This window comes from Anoplopoma fimbria, chromosome 20, assembly GCF_027596085.1.
Source record: "Anoplopoma fimbria isolate UVic2021 breed Golden Eagle Sablefish chromosome 20, Afim_UVic_2022, whole genome shotgun sequence".
In the NCBI taxonomy this organism is placed as follows: Eukaryota; Metazoa; Chordata; class Actinopteri; order Perciformes; family Anoplopomatidae; genus Anoplopoma; species Anoplopoma fimbria.
The window spans coordinates 17227591-17249414 of NC_072468.1; the positions used below are offsets into that span (position 1 = coordinate 17227591).

General features: G+C 38.2%; 3 protein-coding genes across 4 annotated transcripts; all 3 read right to left on the reverse strand.

Annotated features, from left to right (window-relative positions):
• Nucleotides 1–270: 270 nt before the first annotated feature.
• Nucleotides 271–4416, reverse strand: LOC129109801 (coiled-coil domain-containing protein 106-like). The gene is made up of 8 exons (XM_054621940.1): nucleotides 4335–4416; nucleotides 3755–3824; nucleotides 3567–3665; nucleotides 3240–3461; nucleotides 3046–3102; nucleotides 2604–2885; nucleotides 2315–2482; nucleotides 271–2202 (listed from the first exon to the last, which is right to left on the reverse strand). Exons 2-8 carry the CDS (start codon nucleotides 3822–3824, stop codon nucleotides 1886–1888), a joined length of 1215 nt encoding a protein of 404 aa, XP_054477915.1. The 5' UTR covers nucleotides 4335–4416; the 3' UTR covers nucleotides 271–1885.
• A 1881-nt stretch (nucleotides 4417–6297) lies between these two features.
• si:dkey-17m8.1 (C-Jun-amino-terminal kinase-interacting protein 4) lies at nucleotides 6298–17021 on the reverse strand. 2 transcript variants are annotated; one of them, XM_054621291.1, is made up of 28 exons: nucleotides 16924–17021; nucleotides 15318–15721; nucleotides 15018–15212; nucleotides 14775–14895; nucleotides 14548–14618; nucleotides 14398–14462; nucleotides 13932–14004; nucleotides 13662–13831; nucleotides 13219–13490; nucleotides 12795–12852; nucleotides 12415–12567; nucleotides 12217–12259; nucleotides 11944–12071; nucleotides 11734–11787; nucleotides 10940–11080; nucleotides 10679–10775; nucleotides 10342–10428; nucleotides 10189–10236; nucleotides 9908–10049; nucleotides 9727–9769; nucleotides 9524–9604; nucleotides 9318–9385; nucleotides 9038–9186; nucleotides 8363–8534; nucleotides 7861–7974; nucleotides 7681–7779; nucleotides 7466–7555; nucleotides 6298–7319 (listed from the first exon to the last, which is right to left on the reverse strand). In XM_054621291.1, exons 2-28 carry the CDS (start codon nucleotides 15414–15416, stop codon nucleotides 7201–7203), a joined length of 2952 nt encoding a protein of 983 aa, XP_054477266.1. In that variant the 5' UTR covers nucleotides 15417–15721; nucleotides 16924–17021; the 3' UTR covers nucleotides 6298–7200. The 2 variants fall into 2 exon arrangements, with proteins under 2 accessions (XP_054477266.1, XP_054477265.1); XM_054621290.1 differs by having other exon boundaries at nucleotides 10679–10811.
• Nucleotides 15710–19943, reverse strand: LOC129109299 (transmembrane protein 100-like). Its single transcript, XM_054621329.1, has 2 exons — nucleotides 19533–19943; nucleotides 15710–15721 (listed from the first exon to the last, which is right to left on the reverse strand). Exons 1-2 carry the CDS (start codon nucleotides 19941–19943, stop codon nucleotides 15710–15712), a joined length of 423 nt encoding a protein of 140 aa, XP_054477304.1.
• Between the last annotated feature and the right edge of the window lie 1881 nt (nucleotides 19944–21824).

Here is a 21824-nt window from a genome sequence, read left to right on the forward strand (position 1 = left end):
TTGCACTTTACTACCCAATCATAAGCATTTTCCAGTCAGTGTTAATGTTGGATTTTACAGATTAATAAATCTACATTTTTGGAATCAATTGCCTTAATGGAATGTGTGTCACACTATACATTTGGTGAATGCTAGGCATTGTTTCAGTGAGATACATATTTTAGTCAACATACATAAATATACAGACAGACAAATGAGACAAACAGATCATCACACCGTACCCTGGTATGATGAAGTCGGCTTAGAAGTTGCACTGCTGGCTTTTTAGACATACCAACAATCAGATAATGAAAATGGCATAACTTCCACAGATGGGAGTACCTATCTGTTTATATAATTAAGCCAAAAGTCACTGTATTCCACTGTTATCTGTTTTAATATAAGAGATATCATAATTTCACTGCACCCATATAAACACCATGCATTATTGTACAATATAATCAACATGTGTGCTGCATTGGAAATTATGTATTTTGACAAAACCTCTACAAACCTACGGACAATCACAGAGTTCTTTTCACATGAATTTGTAGTGGAGTACTGGTAAAATAGTTGCTTTTGCTGATTCTGACACTCGCATTGTAAAATTGTTTGTGTGATTAATGCCCACAGTTTTGCTCACTGAACAAGAAGTTACACAAAGTTAAAAATAGCTAGTTAAGTAAAAGATCTGCACCGTCTTACAAAAGGTATTTTTGTCACAAAAGCATTATAGCAAGAGCCACAATACCAGAAGGATTAGACACTTACTGTATCATAGTACAGATAATTTAAAAAACCCTTAGTGGAACAACAGAGTAATGCAGCAGTATCGTTGTTAAAACTGATCCCAGGACCAACAGTTATTTATACAATGAGTCAAACGCATTTAATATCACAAACATTTTTGTGTTTGTCTTTGATTCTTAACTTAAAAACAGGGATCTGTCATATGTGTTTCCTTCTCCTCCCCTTTAAAGCCAAAGAAATGGGAAGCAAAAGAGACTGAAATGACTTCAAGACTACAATTTAGGTGGCGTTCAGGTAGTGACATTAGCCCAAAACCATTCCATGTCTAGCGCAAGGAAATCACAAATATGTGATTAAGGCAAGTGAAATGGTTGAGGGTATAATGACAATGTCAAAAATAATACAAGAAAAACAAAAAGACCAATATAAACAAAAAGGAAATGATGATGATCTTTTAAAAGTACATTATAATTCTATAAAACATAAGGAGTGCAACATGATTTTAACATACACAAACATTGTGAGTGAAAGCTACCGTATTTTTAGGATCTAATACACAAATAACGTGTTACAAAATGGCTATGCTTTTTAAATAATTTAAACTGTCATGAACTGAAATGATAGACAATCCATTCATGAACTACTAGCCACAAGATGATCAAGATGTTCAGGAAAGAAAGATATGTGTGTCACTGCAAACTTGAGGCCAAAACATGAACAAGCCAACTCATACACTCATTTAAAGAAAAGCGATCCAAATAGTAAAGACATATTCTTGTTCCAACATTCTGAATCGCAGACATACCATTTTTTCTCTTTGAGCAATGAGAACCATTTTTTTCTCTTTCTGAATGCAGCAGGCACTCCCATTTCCTCAATATAACTGGAACGATGGTGAGGATTTATCAATGAAACTGACATCATATTGATAACAAAAGTGAGATGTTAAAAGTTTATTTGTTTAAAAAGAGAAGGATCTCAGCCACAGTTCACATTGCCATATCCAGGATGCAGAGATTGCAAAATAATTCCTCATGCCTCTGGACATCTCTGAGCTTGAAGGAGAGGTGCCTCTCTGCCTAAACTGCCTCTTCTCTCCAAACTTAACTACCAGTCCACCGTTTTCCAGATAGAAATCCCATTTTTCTTTCTCTCCTCAGTGTCTAAACCTGTAGGAGATGGGCAGGAGCAGGTTATTCTTCTTCAGGGCCTGCACCCTGCTTAGTGTCTCCTCGTCCAGGGCAGCGTAGCAGCGTCGGGCGTAGTCCAGCAGCTTCTCCTTGGATGGGTCAAACTCGCCCACCTCTGCCACTTTCTCTGGGGCGACTAGTAGCAGCTCGGCGATGGGTGTGGTGGAAGCCACCGTGTTGCGGTCCACACCATGGATTTGGAAGGCTTTCGACATATTTTTCAGACGCTGGTATGTTAGCAGGATCTTCTTGTAGCGGAACAGCACTCCAGCAGCATCTTTCACTGAAGAACACAAATGTACAAGAGTTAGCTACAGCAGTTATATGACAGTCTATGGTCAACTAACAAAACTGAAATATTGAGTTTTCTTGCAGGATTTATCTCCTACGCTTACCTCTCTGGCGCTCTCTAGGGGCCCGAAAGATCCGCCTTCTCTTCAATTGGTGTCTGTTGTTGTGTATGGTATCTTGCATTAAATCTTCCCCTGATATCATTTCCTCTTCCTCCAGGTAGCCGTCCTGCTCCAAGTAATCCTCAGATTCTCCCAAGAGTGAAAGTGAATCTGATGAGAACATTAAAAAAAAAAATCTTCAGCAAAACCCACAACATTAAAGCCACAGGAAACATGTTCACCCCCAAGAATAAGAACAATTATGGTGATGGGTTCGTGTCGTTTATATTACCTTGACCTAAGTTGCCATGCCCGCTCATTTCATTCATGGACGACCTTGTAGCATTGTTGCCGTTGCCACTGCTGCTGCTGGCTGTGGTATTGGGAGCACTATGGCTATGGCCCTGCAATAGGGCCTGGGATTGTGTAGAGTTGAACAAAGCATTTATAGAGGCAAGCTGATTGGTAAGTGGATTGGAAACATGGTTTTTGGAAGGCACCATTGTTGGAGGACCAGGCCTTCGTTGGATAAACTGACGTGAGGGGAAATGCTGAGACTCAGACTTCTGTTGCTCTATTAAGGGAAGAAAGGCGTAACAGTTGAGAATCTGCATCTTAGATGGAGGTTATATATAATACAGTAAACCGTGAACATGCTACACAACTATAACAAACCACAACTATATTTAACTGTTTTTAATTTAGCAGTTAAGTGCATAAATCTTTGTTTTTACCAACGGGACGATCTTCCTCTCTTCTTACCCTCCAGTTGAATCGTCTAGATTCATAACCTACAGAGAGACAAATACAAAGAGGTAAAAAATAGTTTTCCATCCATAAAGACTTGCCTTGCAAAAAGTTTTGTTCAACATAATACTCGAATTCCTTTTGGACCGGTTATTATCTCACACCTGTCTCCTTATCTCACCGTTACTGTACTGGCTCTGACTCGGCTCCTGTCCCTGGCTTTTTGTGGAAAAGATGAAGCGGTCCAGCTGGCAACGGAGGAAGTCCCTTTCCTCTTCCAAGTCCTCTATTCTTTTCTGCAGCCAAGAGTTTTTCTCCAGAGAGATCTGTAGCTGGGTTCGCAGGTTGGTGATCACCATGTATGAGTTGTTTACTTGAGAGGAGCCAGCAGATGGGGGCGACTCTGAGGAGGACAGACAGGATTGTTTTGGGAAATCACCAATATTGTGTTTAGGGAAACTTTATGTAAAGAAGAAAATGATTGTACAGGTAAAAGTAAAACATTTACCATCAAAGTTCTGATCGCTCTGATTGAAAAATCCTTGCTGCTCAAAGTTGCTCTCTTCATAGGGGATGGAAATTTCATAGGCGTCCTCATTCTTTGGAGCTGAACAAAATCAAATATGCATGATATTCATTAAATACCCGACCTACAGGCTGAAAATCATATGCATATGCACTCCTAACACCCCTTACTCTGCAGGTGGAGTGAGCCTGCGTGGCTCTTGGATGTGGAAGCAGCATCAGTCCTGTTTCCGTCCTCCATCTCAAACACCAGACAACGTGAAAAAACGTTTGATTAGTTACTGGGTTTTACAGAAATGCAGGTAAACTCGCTGAGATATTTCACCCTAATGCATCGTACAAATACATGAACGTGAGGAGTTGCATAAAGATAGTGCTTATGATCACATTTATAAAAATAAATAAACCGGTAGGCTTTCATTATGGGGTCTGTCGTATTTTATGCAAACCTTATCTTATGTTATTGTTAACCTCTCTGTTCATGCATGAATGATCTGATACAGAAACCCCGACTGTGGTACACCAGTATGTACTTATATCAGGCTGTAATATACCAGGTGCTGTGCTCACTCCATGGATGGGAGATAACACTGGAGTTAGCTCTTAGCTTGGATTAACGTTAGCAAGGATTTAGCTGCGAATATAAAATTACGATTCCATCCTTTCAGGACTCTTTGGTGTTATATCCCGTCATTCAGACATCACTATGATCCCCATGCTACCAATATATTGTGCAGAAACTGGTACATACCACTTTACGTTTGTAATAACTTAATCGTGCACATGTAATAAGACGTTATTACTCTGTCATATCTCCATTCACCAGTTCGCCTGCTAGCTAACAAGCTAACAATAACAATTATCGCTCTTTTATTTTTTTAACACACTCTTACGTCATTTCCGGTTGTAATGACCGTCTTTAATAAACGGTGGTAATAGAGAAACAAGTGCTGCAGTGGCTTTTTTAGTAAAGTGTATTATAACTTATTGCAGTATTTAAAACAATCTTCTTTTATAAGTCTTTTATAATAGGTATATATATATATATATATATATATATATATATATATATAATATAATATATATATATGTTTATATATATATATAAATAAATATATATATATATATAAATATATATAAATATAATATATATATATATATATATATATATATATATATATATATATATATATATATATATATATATATATATATATATATATATATATTTATTTACAATGCATTCTGAAAAGATAATAACTTTGCCTGCAGTAAAGTAACATTTTGGTGAGTCATTTGGCTGATTTGTTAATAATTATTAGTCTTAAACTAATTTCTATGACAAAAGAAGAGCACGTGCACCAGCATCATCCACTGTCAGCGTGGTTGATCCGTAGGACGGGTGCGGTTAGACAGGTAGAGCAGGTGACGACGAGGTGTCAGGTTTCAGTGTTGGCTGTTGGCTCTTTAGTGTCCAACCGGAAAAATACAAGAAGTCCGATATCCTTTGTGATCGCCGTTGTATTATATCTTTTTTTTTTTTTTTTTTTTTTGCCAAAACTGGTAACAAACCGGTAAGTTTGCGATTTTGTTTTGCATAAAATGTGTTCGTACAAATGTTGATTTTGCTGATGTGTATTTGGTCCGCCTATAAAAGGATCGTGAAACGTACAGGGCAGGTGTGGCACCTGTTCTGACAGTACATGCAGGGACAGTGTAAAACGTGTGAGAGGAGAAGCCAGTATTGTAAATGTTCTTATCACGTTGATGTGTTATTTTAAAAAGAATTGTGTGCTTATGTAGGTAAATGATCACTGGCCCATGTAAGTGCATTAATGACATTAATTAGTTGAGATTATTTGTCTGTGGAAGTCTTTATTATTATGGGACTGACATGTCCGAAAGACAAAACCACATTTCCTCAGAACATCTTCCCCTTTCTTTTTCAGTGCAGCCATGGCGCCTAAATATGACGGCTTGTCCCACTGTAAGCTGGCCCTGGTGTTTGCTGTTCTCATGGACCTGTTGGGTGTGATATCTCTGCTACTGGGAGTCTTTGCCCCACTGGAGATCCAAGGCAGAGACTTTGGGGATCTGCTTGTGTACACAGGAGCTCTGCTGGTACTAATGTCCCTGGCAGGCTGGGTCATGTGGTACAGTGGCAACATTGAGGGTCTGACCTCCAAAAAGGGTTTTGGGAGAACTGTCGATGGAGCTATGGATCGCCTGGCCCATTCCCTGAGCCGCAGGATACGGATCCCCAGGACTCATAGCAGCCCGTCATAGGAGGTGGGACCCAAAGATGACAATTACCTGACTGACTGTTTGACTGTTACACAAAGAGCTGTTTTAACCAGGTTGAAGGCAAAACTGCCTGAGGCAAAGGAGTGTCACTGTTGCTTTTCGTTCTCTTTACAAAGACCTCTCTTGTGGACTTACGAAACACCTTGTTCCCATGAAAAAAAATAAAGTGATTTTGTTTGTTTTAATCAGGAAAACTGGGATAATCTGTATCCTCTCTGCTTAAGTAGTTTTATGTGTACTACACTCAGGGTTGTAATGCAATACGCTCTATTATGAATTCTAGTATATGAAGATTAAAGGTGAATCTGCTGTATTATTTGTTTCGTTGTATTCATCTGCTGACCTGTTTATTTTGTGGCACCAGTTTTAAGGCAGAGTAACTCAGAATGAAAGTTAACACATTAACCATTTAAGACATTTTAATGACAATAATCATGTTTGCACAGTTTGAGCGTCAACAAATACTCATTTACTTTCCAAGAAGCATAAGGAGACCCAATGAGTGCACAAACCTGTAATTGCACATAAATACTGACACTATGAATGTATCTCCCTTATTTTACAAAAGATAGTGAAATCAACTGAAAACATAAAATCCAAAGACATTAGGCAGATAACTGATAGAGAAAATAAATAATTTTCACTGAAGTTGTACATTTAAAAGATGGGATATCACATTTTTTTATACAGACACATGCAAAATTGCACGTTTGTAGTAACACCATATGCAATGTGAAGGGGAAGAATTTGAAAAATCAAAAAAAGTTCACATCAGAAGATAAGAAGAGTCTGATTGTCTGTGCTGTACAGTACACTGAGAGATGATCAATACCTGTTTCCAGTTCACAGTTAACAACAAAGTATGTACACAACAGCTTCAAGAGCAGCCACATTATTAAGTTAAACTTTATGATCAATAGATGTTGCACAGAAAGACCTGGTGCCCCCTGGGAGGAATAAAGAGCTGTATGTCAATACTCAATGTATTGTTAGTGCAAAGGTAAAAAAGAAAAAGAAAAAAAAGAAAAGCTATTAACAATCACGCAGCTGAATTTCTTACCAGAAATTATATAAAGTTAGATGAAGGCAAACAGTAAGGCATCAATATCCATCTGAACATTCCAGTGAAAAGATTGTTGTTCAAAATTAATGAGGTAAACAAGGATTATATTGCTCCCACATTGAGATGCTTGTTCATTCAGTTACATGTAAGCACAATTTCCAAAATTGTCTCTAGCTTTGCTGGTGTACAGTACATTACTGCTCCGTCTTTATCGCTTTCCAAAAAGGACAGAACTGGGAGAGGATCAATGTCAGAGGGCAGGGCTGGGCATAGAGGGGGTGGGATTCTGCCAGATGATCATTTGACTGCGTTCAGACCGCTGAGTTGTATCTTGGGACAACTCAACAGATCCCTCATTTGCATCGTCTCCTGAAAAAGTGTACGGCTCTGTTAGGCACCACATAAACAAAGCCCTGCCTAAACAGTAAATAAAGTCAACATATAGCTAGAAAGCCGCTCCAATGCATCAGACAGTTTTAAACAATTTTACACAATGATATTTTCCTTCAACTCACCGATTCGGAAGTTGACGTAGCCCTCTCCTCCACTGAGGATAAGCTGAGAGGAAGTGACATTGATGCTGCCAGGAGGGATGATCAAACAACCTGTTGGGCAAAGATGTCACTACAAGACAGATACTGCATGCGAGCACACTCTGAAGGATCTCCCTGAATTAACAAGTTGTTATAAAACGTTTGGCATGTTTGGTTTAAAACAATCCGATTCTTACCAGGTGCGGCAATGATGAACCTGACAGCTTGTCTATGTCCATGGTAACACAGCTGGGCTGATGAAATGGAGCAATATGGGATGGAAACAGCCTCTGATGCTGTGGACGATCAGTATAGTTAATCTTAGATTGAGCATAAAGATTCAAGTAACCTGTACTCTCAATCTAAATTAAACTCACTTATGGATAATGGGATGGAGAAAATGGCACCACCTCCTGTGCCCACCCACAGACGACCAGAGATGACTGTGAGAGACGAGATCTGGAGAGGTGACAGTGTCAGGAAGGCCTGGCCTACAGAGGGAGACACAAGCATGTTAGCTGAAGTTTCCTGTTTTTTTTTGTTTTTTTAAACGTTGGCTATAGTCAGATTGATTATGAATTGCTGCAACACACCTACAGAACAATTTGCACATACTGTTAAAGCCACAAAGATTGCTAACATTCATAAATATCACAGGTTTCAATGTATTTCCTCAATGAAGAACAGTGAAACAAAAGTGTTAATTGTAGAAACCACTACAATATTTATAAAGTGTCCTGCTAATGACTTAACATTGAGCAGAACTGTTATGAGCTTAAACTGTGCTTGCTAACATTATAACATCACAGATAGGCACACTCTACATGTCCAACTGTAAATGAATTTGCAAGAAATATGAAAGAAATACTGTCTCATCACCTAATGTTTTAGTGACCAAAGCACTAAAATCGACTTCCTGTAGCGGCCGTCCTGTGGACCAGTCAAACAGTCTGAGGATCGGGTCAAGTCGGCAGGATGTCCAAACACCACTTCCACCAGCACACAGGAAACGGACCTGCTGCTCACTGCGTTCAGAGACTGAGAATGTTTGCTATAAGGGCAAATAAGGATTAATGATGGTTGAGTTAATATCAAAGTGAACATGAGACCAAAACAACAACAACAACAACAACAACAAAAAAGTGGCCTTTTCTGTCTTACAAAGCCTTTGTGTGGCATATCCTTAGAAAGTAAATTAGCCTGAGATATAATATGATACCCAGATTGGTCAATTTTAATGGGATGTCATTTCTTAAGGAGACCCAAACTATCAAATAAAAGTCAGGGCGTCTCCTCAATCAATTTTGACCCTTCATTTAAAAAAAAAAAAAAAAAAAAAACCCACAAGTACCCAAACGTTATGAAAATGCAACACTAAATTGCTGGAGTACCCATTTTAAGTTTCATGTCTCATTAAATGCCTCAATATGTATTGGCTTAAAGTGCTGGTTCATCCCAAATACAAAAACACACATCCTTTAACTTTTAGTTATTTTGTTGTATACAGCCATGCAGAAAGCTTTTAGCGATGTAGGTACCTCGGCTGTTTCTTACCTCAACCTTCTTGCTGACAACGTCAACCACATGGACTTTGTTCCAATATCCCACCCACAAGCGGCCACCTTTTGCTAGGCAGCAGCGAATGGGCTGCAGAGGTTTTGTTCCAAGAGGCATCACATAGTGTGACTGTAGATTCCAGCCACCTGTCAAACACAGCACTCATCTCGTTATTATTAACACCAATATGCATCCTTTTTTGTCACGGATGCTAAATGAAGAGATTGATCAATAGAAACAGTCAGATTAAGAAGAAGAGGAAACATAAAAACATTACCTGAACTGTGTGAGAAAAATGCTAAAGTCCCATCAGCTAAACCAGCTATGACTTGATCCTGAGAATGCCTGTCAGATTGAGTCAACAAAAAGCAGTTTATTTTCAAAGATTTCTTGATGAAGACATGAACATAACTCAATGTCACATTATGCTAGTACTTAAATATAAAATGTGATTCAATCACATATAGTGTTCATAGAACTCACATGAGCGAATGAACACCTTCTGAGAGAGAAACGGACTGCAGACAGCGCCTCCTGCCAGCAAAGGCTGAGTGTACCAGTATACTGTGAGGCAGAGACAGTGGGAGAAAGAGTGGGGGGGGAGAGGAAGTTAGAGTGCTTTGTCATGCATTTTACTCAGAGAGTTTTATCTATTGAAGAAAGCATGTTTATTCAGCACACACTACCTTCCTTCCTGAGTTCCGATCCACACAGTTCCTGCAGTGTCACCTGATATAACAAGACCAGAAAGGACAGGAAGTAAGATGATTTTCAAGTGTTTTCAGGTATCCGTTACAATACAAGTACAGAATACATTAGATAAGTTGTCTGTAGGCAGCTGTTGCAGCCCATTGTACCGGCACTGACCTATAGGAGGCACAGCACAGATGCAGAGAGCAGGAGCTGTGGGAGGGAGGCAGAACTGATCCAGTACTGTGTTGGACCGTGCTGGATCAATCACTGTAATATCAGTGCAGGAGGCAGGGCCAGAAACTACCCACACAGAACACTGGCAGAGAAGGACAGATATGGAGTTTGGAGAGATGAGTGTTATGAAACAAAGTGTTAGTTTATGCTTGGATGGCATTGTACATGGTGATTAGAGTATGACTACAGTTGTGATTTAACCAGGATAATGACAGACTTACTGTGGCCTCTCCTGAGATCTCAGGTGTGACTGCAACCGCACAGTTCAGCTGAAGAGAAAAATAAGTGAGGGCCCACATTTAAATGCAGCAGAGGTTTATTCTAAAGGCTTCTAGGTTGTTGAGTTAAGAGAGATTGGCAGTGAAGAGATCTACCTTAGCTGTGGAGTCCCTTTGATCCAGCAGTCTGAGCTGCATTAGAACAGGCACGTTCTTAGGCTCTGGCACAGGTTCATGCGATTCCTACAATGATGACAGTTTGTTAGAATTGTGGAAATGTACCGATCTGGGTATGTTAAATGCTTTGAGTAAGAAGACAACTTTTTTTTTTTCTTTCATTGGTTTGGTTTAAATAAATGCTGTATGGTAACATAAATGCACAATTCAGACTCAAAAAAGCCAGGAGAGCTTTAAAAGCATTTTAAAATCATGTACTCTGGTACATACCCTCTCAGATTGTTGCATTTCCGTGTACCCATGTGTGTGTTTCTACCTGTGTGTTTGCCAGCGGTGTGCTCCAGCCGTGCATCTGCCGTTTTCCGAGTGATCCCCAAATGTGGGAGCGAATTTCTCTGTAGAGTTCTCGCCTCCTGACACGAGGAGAGAGAGCAGCAGGAGAAGCAGATCTAGAGAGAGTGCTTCTGCTGTTAATCAGCATGACTGAGCCGTTTTGTAATGATTATATTCTGTTGCAAACAATGATGTAAATAGAACAGCACAAACAAGAGTGGCACAAACAGAAACATGAGCTTACTCAGCATGAGTTTGACTGACAGCCGGTAGTTGTGGAGATCCCAGGGGAGAGCGACTGAGTGATGGAGAAGTTGGCAGAGCAAATGCAGAGACAGGACGTGGGATTAGGGGTACCTTGGACAGGCCAAACAAGCTGTTGAACCTTTAAAAAAACACACACAAAGAGAAACAATTATCACTATTGTGTAAAGACCATACTATGTCTGACTACAGCAGTTACCAAATATGCATTTACATAGAACTATTGTTTATTTCAGTCGCCCTGTGTTGTGTCCATGTAATGCCAAGTGCCTTTACAGCCAAGATTCTTCCCTCTCAGGCACGTATTGCTCAGCTGACATTGTTTACCTATTTATAACACTCACAGTGCTCAGGATACTTTACAGCAATATTAAGGAGGAGTATTTTGTGTAGCTCCTAAACTCCAACGTCTGCATATTAAAGTCCTTCTAACCAAATGAACCCTGAGCTACATTCCCACTGCTTTATGAAATTTATATTTTAATGTGTTTATTGACAACAGGTTGCTTTATCAACAGAGGGCAATCTGGCGAAATTCCCCATATTGGCATTACCCCCTTGTTTTTTTTTTTAAATAAGGTAAATTGTTTCTTATGTTATTGGTTTTATTTAAGGTGTTCTGCAATAACAATATTTCAGTATCACAAGGACACTTTACTGCATGCATGTTTACCAGGCTACCCTTAACAGCTCCTCCAGCCAACTTAACTGCAAATGTAATTGACAGGAGGATGGATATGCAGTATAATGTCAAATCATAACAAAAACACTTACTTTCTCCAAACACTTGACCTTTTGTCTTCTGTTAACCTCTCATCCTTTGTTGCTCTAAAAAAAAAAGAGAGAAAAAAACGCTAAATCAAGATGGAGATTAAAAACCTGGAACACAATTGTTATTGTTTTTAATTGTAAATGATCTATTAGAACTGACATCAAAGTTACAAAAACATATATACAACTATGTTGATTCAGTAGCATAGTTACCTGAGTGTCTGACTACGTCTTACAGCTTCCTGCAGCTCAAACAGACGCTGCTTGTATTGGTTCTTCTCCATGACCACACGAGCCATTTCAGAGCGAGAGAAGGGGCGCATGGATGTGGGTAGAGAGGCCTGCATGGAAAGATTCATGCTATTTAATGGGATATATATGCATCCGTTTCATACATCAAATGACCACTTTGCAGCTACTAAATTTAAAACAAAACCTTCAATGATGCGATTACTGAGTGATACAGTAGATCTGAAAAGTACTTACATCAGGATCCTCAGACTGGCAAGTTTCCAGTTCTTTTCGAAGTCTAGGAAAAATAGTGGATATAAAGCACAAAGTTAATGTTACAGCAGTATAAAGTATCATAAAATATGATATCATAATTATGATAACAAAAGTAAATGCAATATATATATTTTTTTTAAAGGTTAAAGAATTAGCAGACATTAAATTCTTCTACACCTCTTAGTTTCCTCCTCCTTCTCCTTCATCCTCCCCTCTAATCGTGAGGCGGTTTCCTCAAGAGAGGTCACCTCCAGTTGAAGAGCTGAACGGTCATCAGTGAGCTCCACCACCCGAGATATCAAAGCCTTACGGGCAGAGTCTACTAACTCACTGAAAGAATAAAAATAAAACACATTAAAGGACTAGCAATGTAAGATAATGAAGACAATCCCAATGGTAACAAAATAATGAAAACAGTTCCAATAATTTAGTGACTATAACATTTTATCCACTTATTAATTCTGTTTGTAGTGAAAAATGAAACCCAAATGTTTGGAAAGCCCCCTGCACACAGGACTAGTCACAACAGGGTCAGAGAAATTAAATATAGGACTCACTGGGTGACTTTCAGTTCCTCATACTGAGAAAGAATCTCCTCATACTGGTCTGCACTGCCTACAAAGAACAACAAGGAATGCTTGAACACACAAATAAATATTGGTCATAATAACTCAGATTTCATATTTACGCTTCATTCACATCCAAAAAGAAATAACTAAATGTAACGGTGCGAAATAGTAAAAAGGAAGTAATGCTTTATGAAACCTACGGAAAGAGAACTTTTTCATCGGTAAAAACACTTTCAGTTACCTCTGATATCTGTGATCACTTACTCTGTTCTTCAATGCTGCACATTGCAGAACACAGCCATTATTCTGTTTGTTTATGCAAAATGTTAACTGTCTAATTCCTGGGCAGTTTGTTCTTTCGTTAAGATGAAGCAAAAGCACATCAACCAGCTCTGTAAATCTGTGAATTTACCTCTGACACTGGCCCCTTGGTCTACACTCTCCACATAATCCAGACTCAGCTCTGACAGCTCAGAGAACACAGAGTCATTGTTGCGCAGCTTGAACTCCAGACTATCATCTTCCTCCACCTCCACCTCCTCCTCCTTGTCTTTCTCCTGCCTCTCTCCTCCTTGCACCTCTTCTTCTTTGCGCTCGTTCTCCTCCACGTGCCTTATCTCGTCCTCCACGCTGGTCTTCCACTCATCTCTCTGTGGATATTTGGTGTTTGGTCTCACTGGGGTGCTGATGAAGATAGAGGTGAAAGAGTAAGAAATGTGAAAAACTACGTGAATCTTTGATGTGCTCTGTGTGAACATGAGCTAAAGTGAACTTGTGTTTAGTTAATGGTTACACATTCGTTTTACTGAAATCTGCTACTTAAAAAAAATAAAGTTTATGGTTTCAGATTATTACCTTGCATTCCCACTGCTATGAAATTGCCTCAGCTCAGGAGTGGTGCTTATGATGTCATTGATAAACGAATCTGTGGAGGGCTTTAGTGCAATGTCAATTGCCTTTCCTTTCTTGGCTACTACGTCTTCCAAACAGGGGGGACCAGAAAGAGAATGTGGTCTTTGTATCATCTGCAACAAAAGGAGGACACAAAAGCTATTTCTCTGCCAAAATCTTGTATTAGAATAAATTCAAAATATAGTTTTATGTGTAAAGTCAGAATGTGTTTACCTTTTCATTTACATGGGATTCTGACAAGACTTGGTTGGATGAAAAATCATTATTCTTGAGACCCACATGGCTCCTAAACGCAACATGCAGTGAGACATAGTAAAGAAAAGTCACCTGATTAAACATTTTGAATTTGTACCACTTTCTTACATTTTGCACCATTTTCTTGCAGAACTGTTGCCATTGCTGAATTATAGCTTGTTACCTTTTGATTGACACCTAGCAACAGCTGGTATTTTATTTAGAAAATTCCTACTAGAAACCAATTTTTCAGACTCAATGCTCAAAAATGAAATTATAGCTTTCTCGCTAATCCTTTTCTTAAAAGTCTCAAGCAAAACTTAATTTACATTTTCAAAATGGTCTCAAACTGCCATCTTTAATTTCACTTACATCCTTTCTTTGTGTTATACTTTCTACAGTATAAAAAATGACTTCAGATAAAAGAGAGCTGAATAAGAACAACCTTAAAGAAGAATCTCTCTCAGAATCCTTTCTCTTTTCCAAAAGTTCCCGATATGTGTGAGCCAGCTGAAGGAGAGAACATCAGTGAAAATTAAGAAATATAGTAATGACCCTATGTGGTTTTACAGGAGACTAAACAGCAGTATCTGACCTTGTTGTGAGTAAGCCTCAGGGTGCTCAGTTCTCTATTCAGATGTACCTTCTGCTCCTCCAAGGCCATCACTGCAAAAACAAAATAGCATGTAGCTTTAGAATTACTGAAAACTTCATAGACTAGCTCATCCCCAGCCAGGTTTAACATGTTTCTATCCATGACATGCACAAGAAAGATGAATGAAAATTTTTTTAAATTCTCACCGTTGACTTTCAAATACTCACAATGATCGGCCTGCTCTCTCGCTTTCTTCTCTAGCTCTCTCCCTCGCCGCTCTCTCTCCTTTTCCCTCCCCCTCATGGCTCTCCTCTCTTGTTCAGTTTGGTCATCCAGCTCCAGATACCTCTAAAAAAACAAAATGATTTAACAGCTTTGAGCACAGACAACAGCCTACTTTCGCCGCTTTAAAAACACTTAACCTGAAACATTATATGCCACGCTACATCAACACTTTCAACAATCCGCACCTCTTGACTTTCTTTCCTGAGTGATTTCTCTGCTTTGTATCTCTCCAGCAGCTCTTCCCGCTCAGCTCGTTCTCTCTCTACCTCCTCCTCCCTGTCTCTCAGCTGGGCTTTGCAGCTGGCCAGCCCCTCCAGGATCCACACAAAGATGGGTACCAGCGACTCCACCACACCTTCCCCATGGGTCTCAATAACTATCTGTGACGGGGCAAAGCAGCAGAGTGGGAAACCATTCAGAAAAACATGGCGTTAGAACAATAATGGTATGGAAAAGGAAACATAACTGGAAAATAGCTGCTTTACCTGTAGCTCTGAATACAGTTTCCCTGCCTCTTCACTCACGATGTTGGGGTCCAGCTCCACCTCCCCTGTCCCACAAAGAACTCTCTCACTGTACTCCATCACCCACTTATCTTTATCTGCCGTATTAACTGTCAAAACGGTTTCCTCAACTCGACACAGACGGTAAATGATTTTACAACTCGTTAAGCCAATTCTGTTGATCTCCTGACTATACTTACTCACCAACTACTACAACTAGTTTATCTGGCTTTCTAACACGTCTGTTAACACCGGCACTACCCATCCTTCACAACTTTATGTTTCATTTATGCTTTAAAAAGGCAGCATCATCTTAGACTGCATTAAACTAGTTGTTACTGTACTGTAAGGTTAATCGGATGTCAGGGGGCATTTTAGGGTCCATCCTGGGAAAGAAAAGAAGAAAATATAATTATATGTAGCTTAGGCATGCATCCCCCCCACCCACTTATTACCATAAGCTTATGAATAATTGAACATGGCCATGTGCTTTTCTGCTATCATAATCTGTGACTAATGTAGTTTGTTTAAGAGCACACAAAGCATCTGCTCAGTAAGGATGACATTTAAATTTCAATGGTTGGTTTCACACTAAAAGGCATTCATTCAAGATCTGTAACTTGTTAAGTGTTTAGCTTGCAGACAAATACACAGTTTAGAGTTCACACTTTCATGCCCACACGGATTTCTCCATAAAGTCACCATTTTCTAAGGCAGACAAAAGTTAGTTGAATGAAGTTCAATGGGTTGAATGTATTGAAATCACTAACAAATAATTGTTTGAGTCATTTCAAGCAAAAATAAATATTGCCTAGCTTCAGCTTTATTGTGTCTTATGAAATTGTAAACTGAATATATTTTTTAACTATTTGTCGAATCATTTTTTTCTCAATTAGTGGTTTTGTCAATGTGGAAAAACATTTTTCGAGAAAAAATGACTTAATTGATGATAAATAATCGTTAGTTGCAGCTTTTAATATATAATATATATATATATATATATATATATATATATAATATATATATATATATATATATATATATATATATAATATATATATAGCATATGGCAAATTTATGGTTCTTACAATATATTTTATTATTTTAGAGTCTCGCTAACATGCTTTAAAGACCCTTGGCGTTTAATCTTAATAAATGATTAAACGATAAATAATGAATAAATAAGATTAAAGACACAATGCATGTATCTGTTGAATATCTTGGCATCTCATAAGGATGTATGTAATGTACTGCACAGGAGAGACAAACCAAACCAGTATGTCAAAGATAATTATGCACAAAAGTTCAGTGTACGTTTGCATGTAAACACACTCACAGCCTCGAAAACGTATGCGTCTACATTTAAGCTGCTCAGCCTTCATTGTAAGCTAATAATAATAATAATAATAATAATAATAATACAGCCCTTTTGGAAATGACCCACTTGAATTGCCATACTGTATAAATAAGTAACATGACTGACAGTGGACACCTTGGCAGACCTGTGGCAGCAAGTTTACAAAGTTGTAACTTGACCAAAGAACAAGCCGAGTCGTCGAGCTGCTCGGCTGCCTTTTAAAACACTCACCTTAACGACTGACTCCTTCATAACTTTCATTTCACAGCCGCCCAAAAATACTGAAATTACAGCCGTTTTTTCTTCGGCGACGATATCAATTACACATAAACGAGTTTAAAAAGGGGGGTGTTGTTTGAGTCTGACGTGTGGAGCCAAGTCCCCGAACCGGCCAATCAGAGCGCTGCAATTGTCGGCTGTAACCAATAGTCGTGAAGAGGAGGCGGGACGAGGGTAGTTTTGTTTTCACAAGGAGAAAAAAAAAGTTTCCTGAAACTTGAACGATGGCACGTGACCAGGGAGGTTTGCAGCGGGCTGTCAGGTGATCGCAGTAATGCAGTCCAGGATAGTACCTGTGGAAATGCTTCACATACCTGAGAAGTAGCTGGTTTATTGTCCCATGTTAATCCAAGTGTTAATAAAGGTGTCAGAAAGTCAATCATCTTTGCATTGTGAGACGCTGCTTTGAGGTAAAGTGATTCAAGGTATAATGTTAAAAGGCAAAGTTTACAAGTTAGTTTATTTTTATATAACAGCATCCATGCAAAATCATCATTACATAGAAAATTCCTTGTAAAATATTCACTGTTAAAAACAGCTTGGACAAAGGTAGTTACTATTTCATACAGTGAGTGACAGGAGGAACCAACATGAAGGCCTACTGTAAATCACAGAGAGGAATGTCACTTCATGGGTTACTGTACAGTTCGTTTTAAATCCAGCAGATGGAGGTAACACATTTCCAACCTCTTGGTCCTCTCTTTCTTTCTTCTCCCCTTGTTTTTTTTGTTGACGTTGTTTGTTTTTGTCATTTTCTCTTTGTACATCCATGGTTGACCTGCACTTAGTAGCTCTTAAAGATCCTGTTCTGCTTTTCTGAACCTTACTTCTTCATATCTCCCACTCTGCAGTGCATTCATAACAGAACATAATAACATAGTACATCTTCCACATCCACCTTTATTCCACAGTTATATTAAAGGGGCAGTTCACTCACTCAATAATAATCATTTTTGCCTTCTTGTATACAGTCTATGACTTTTACAAAGTACAAAAAAATTAAGAAAGCAAACAAAAAATGTACCCCAAACAATGTAAGGTTTATGATTAGAGCAGAGCTGTATAAAGAGTAGCATCAACGGAAGTTCAAAATGCCGCAGCAACTGCTGTCGAGCCAGATGGTTTGGATCGATTGATTTACAAGATTCCTTATTGCTCTCTTAATAGAAACATACTTTGTTATCTTTTCAATCTCACCAAGCTTAACTCAGCACTCCTGACTTGCAGTATCATTGCTCCTTCATCGGGCATAAAGTAGGTTACTAATATACACTTAAAAGATTCCCTACATAATATAGTAATAGAATACATGTTTGATGTGATTATTTATGTAATACAGTAGTATAATACTTTTTGTAATTATTATTATTCTCTAGTTAGTCTAGTATGATTTATTTTCCAAAATTGCTGGCCTATTTTGAATTTACCTTTCGTTTTAAATCTCACAAGGTCCTTAAACTTCCCTCTACCATATCCATCAATCATAAATCAGCTGAGCTGCAACAGAGATACAAAAGCCTAAAATAATTCAACCCTATGTTTTATTTTTCTTTAGTGTTTAGAAGTCTAAAATATGCATTCCATCCATACCAGTAGCAATGTATCACAAACATATCTCTCTTCCTTATTATTGTGTACTGTTAACTTTATTATAATGGCTCGTACTCCAATATATATAAATATATATATATATATAAAAAATACTTTCAAACAATGTCAGAGAAGAAGCATCTGTTTCTCAAAATGATGAACATTTTGCAATACAGAAAACAGCGTAATGTAGATTATACATATTGCTTTAACAGTGGTCCATAGGTTTACATTTTGATCTACATCTACAACTCTACATTCACACGCCCTCAATTTTATACTGAGTACATTTTCACAAACATAAACATACAAATGTTACATGTTGTCCATTTATTACATACACTACCATTTATTACATACACTACATGGTCTGTCTATATATATATATAGCCAGTCCTGAGAACAAAAGAAAATACATGCATCATGAGCAAAAACTGTAGTAGGCAGTGTTGGAAGGGGTACTGCAAAATACTTGAATGAAAGTAGCAATGCCCAAATATAAAAAACACTACAAGTATATGTCCTGTATTCATTATTTCCCTTAAATAAATGTAAAATAAAACAAGGAAAATTGAATAAAGTGTTCTTCAGGCAGCAATATGGCCCCTCTCAGAGTATTAACTACTTTATATGCTGCTGGGTAGTTTAATCTATATCAATGCAACAAATCATACACAACAAAACATATAAACTGCTCATATCTTATGTAAAATCTTGATAATCAAAGTAACTAGTAAACAACGCTGTTGATATGAGGGAATATGTTATGTTTTCCTGAAGACAAAAACAGCATTTCTACATAATTGAGATTGAAAGACAAAGGGAGGAGCAGTTGTAAACGATCTGAATGTTTTTTCCTGCCCAATATGACTGTTTTATTTACAGAACAGTCGCTTTTATTTAATGCAGACTTTACATAAGGTTCTTTTATACTCAATAATTCTTTTTTATACTGTGACTTTTTTAATTACCCTCCCACTCTCTACAAGAACTTCTTTTCCGTCCTCTCTCTGCTCTCTGGTCATCTCTCTCTTCTTCTTCGTCAGGAGGTAAAATGCCACCACACTTCCCACCGTCACAAAACTGATGGTCAGAATCACAAATCCCAGTCCCAGTAAGTGAGAGGTTCCTCCTTTGGACCTGTTCAGCACGTCCCACAGCCCCACAGCTATACAACTGAAGCCGATAAGAGTTCCCCAAAAACCAAAGGCCAGCATACAGGATCCACAAGACAGCTCAACACCCCCGGTAACCACGGTGATGCCCGCCACCGAGACGACCCCTCCCGGTAAGGTCACTGTCTCAGATTTAGGGTCGTAGGTGACAGTAGAAGTGACTTCTGTTAGAGTTGAAGGATCAAGTGTTTCCATCTTGGTTGTCATGGTTGCTTTTTATTCCTTTGTCAAAATGGTTAAAGCTGATTTTTCTTGCAGCTCCTTCTTCTTTCTTATGCCTACAACATGACACATAGGCCTGATTAAAAAACAGTGAACTTCTGGTTTCCCCATTTTATATCCCCTTATGTAGTTAAAAGATTGGAAAAATCTTCCAATTCTTCATTGAAGGTATTTAATGTTTACACAGAGGGAAATATTCAAACAATGTTATTTTATTTTACCAAAGGATGTCTTGTAAATCATTTACATTGTTACAAAAAAATTGCCTTATATATTTAGTATTTTTGGGAGCTTTGGGAGATCCACATTAATAAGAAATAAAGGTATTTGGGTGTGAACAATGTTTGGCTCTACATCATAAGTATGTAAAGACTGACTCACTGGTAAGCTGGGTTTTTGAAAATGTAGAATAATAATGATATTTTATCATTGATCATTTAAAAGAGAAACCACCAAAATAGCTCCAAGTGTTTATACTAAACTGAGTAAGATACAAAGCAAATTATTTAAAATTCAGATACAAATACAGGTGAAAATTTTACGTCAGGACCAACAAAGATTGGAGCCTGCATGAAACCTAAAATGACCTCATTTCAGCAAACTGCAATCATCCGTAACATAAGCCTTACTCTCGTCAACCCAAAGGACAATAGCAGGTCTGGATTTGGAAAATCATGTTATGCGGACAAAATTGCTCCAGCCAACTAAATTTCTAAATTCTAAATTGAAATCTGAACAACACAAGTTGCTCATAGATGCATATCTTCACTTTTTGGATAGAACAGAATATGAAAGAATTGGCCAGAAATGTGGATATGTTTGTATATAAAAAGTACGGCATTGCTTACCTCAGTGTTGAATCAGGACCATAGATATCGGTCCCTTAAATTCATAGATGAGATTTATTTTTGGTCCAGATGTGTGAGGGATTTAGTGAAAGCCTTAAAGTGCTGCAGACTTTCTCTCTGGACAATAAGTGTGGAAATGTGAGCAGGGGCCCTGAGTACTGTTACCTTTATCATATACGTCACAACCTGAGGACTCACAAGATTGTTGAACACAACTGTCAAGATTGTTGTCAACGTTTGTTTGTTCCTCTCTTCCCCTGTGTGCAGTAGGAAGCTCTTGTCCGTCATTAACCATCATTATAACCCATTACCAGATATTTATCTAGGAACAACTCCCTTCCTCTTTTCCTCTTTCTTTCAGTCTTAGGAGTTGAGTCGCGTCCCACCAAGACATTGTTTGGGCTGAGAGTGGATTTTTCTGTTTTGTTTTTTCTAACATTTTCCTGTTTAGCTTTACCATTTCTCATGTCACTAAAAGAAGGTATCTTTTAGTACTTTTACTTCTAAAATGTTCTCTTTGAAACGTGACAAGTACTATTCAACAATGTGACTATCTTGAAATATTGGGCATGAATATGATGGAGTTTCTGTTACAGAGGGTATATTGAAAAGTCAAGTTTTTATCGGGTCTTTTCATGTGGGACATTAACAATAAAAAATCATACACAAATAATGTTTTTTTTAAAAACTTTGTCTTTGTCTGTGTGAGTTCACCAAGTGCAAAAAACAAGCAAATGAGTGGGCCTGACCTGTTGTGACTGAGTGAAGCAGATTTACAATATATATGTCAGCACTGACGTGGAGCTGGCTCCCGGGTCAATGCTACACAGGTGAAGATTGATATCGCCCGCTAATTGGGTTTAATGCTGCCTAGCCAACTGGGATGCTGCCAGTAGTGAGACGCTGGCCTAATTGCAGATATTTCTAGATGTGTTGACTTCAACTTACTGCACTTTTGAATGTGTATAATACGTCACTGCCTGCAAAGTAGATATATATATATATATACAGTATATTA

Bases quoted from the DNA above. Each gene is read 5' to 3' on its own strand.
- si:dkey-17m8.1 (XM_054621290.1), bottom strand. From the start codon at position 15,416: ATGGAGTACAGTGAGAGAGTTCTTTGTGGGACAGGGGAGGTGGAGCTG. The intron at 10,429-10,678 runs GTAGAAACACAC...TCATCATTGTAG, and splicing joins CACCGCTGGCAAACACACAG to GAATCGCATGAACCTGTGCC. The intron at 9,187-9,317 runs GTAATGTTTTTA...TGTGTTTGACAG, and splicing joins ATTTTTCTCACACAGTTCAG to GTGGCTGGAATCTACAGTCA.
- LOC129109801 (XM_054621940.1), bottom strand. From the start codon at position 3,824: ATGGAGGACGGAAACAGGACTGATGCTGCTTCCACATCCAAGAGCCAC. The intron at 3,462-3,566 runs GTAAATGTTTTA...TGTCCTCCTCAG, and splicing joins GAGCGATCAGAACTTTGATG to AGTCGCCCCCATCTGCTGGC. The intron at 2,203-2,314 runs GTAAGCGTAGGA...TGTGTTCTTCAG, and splicing joins CCCTAGAGAGCGCCAGAGAG to TGAAAGATGCTGCTGGAGTG.
- LOC129109299 (XM_054621329.1), bottom strand. From the start codon at position 19,943: ATGACAACCAAGATGGAAACACTTGATCCTTCAACTCTAACAGAAGTC.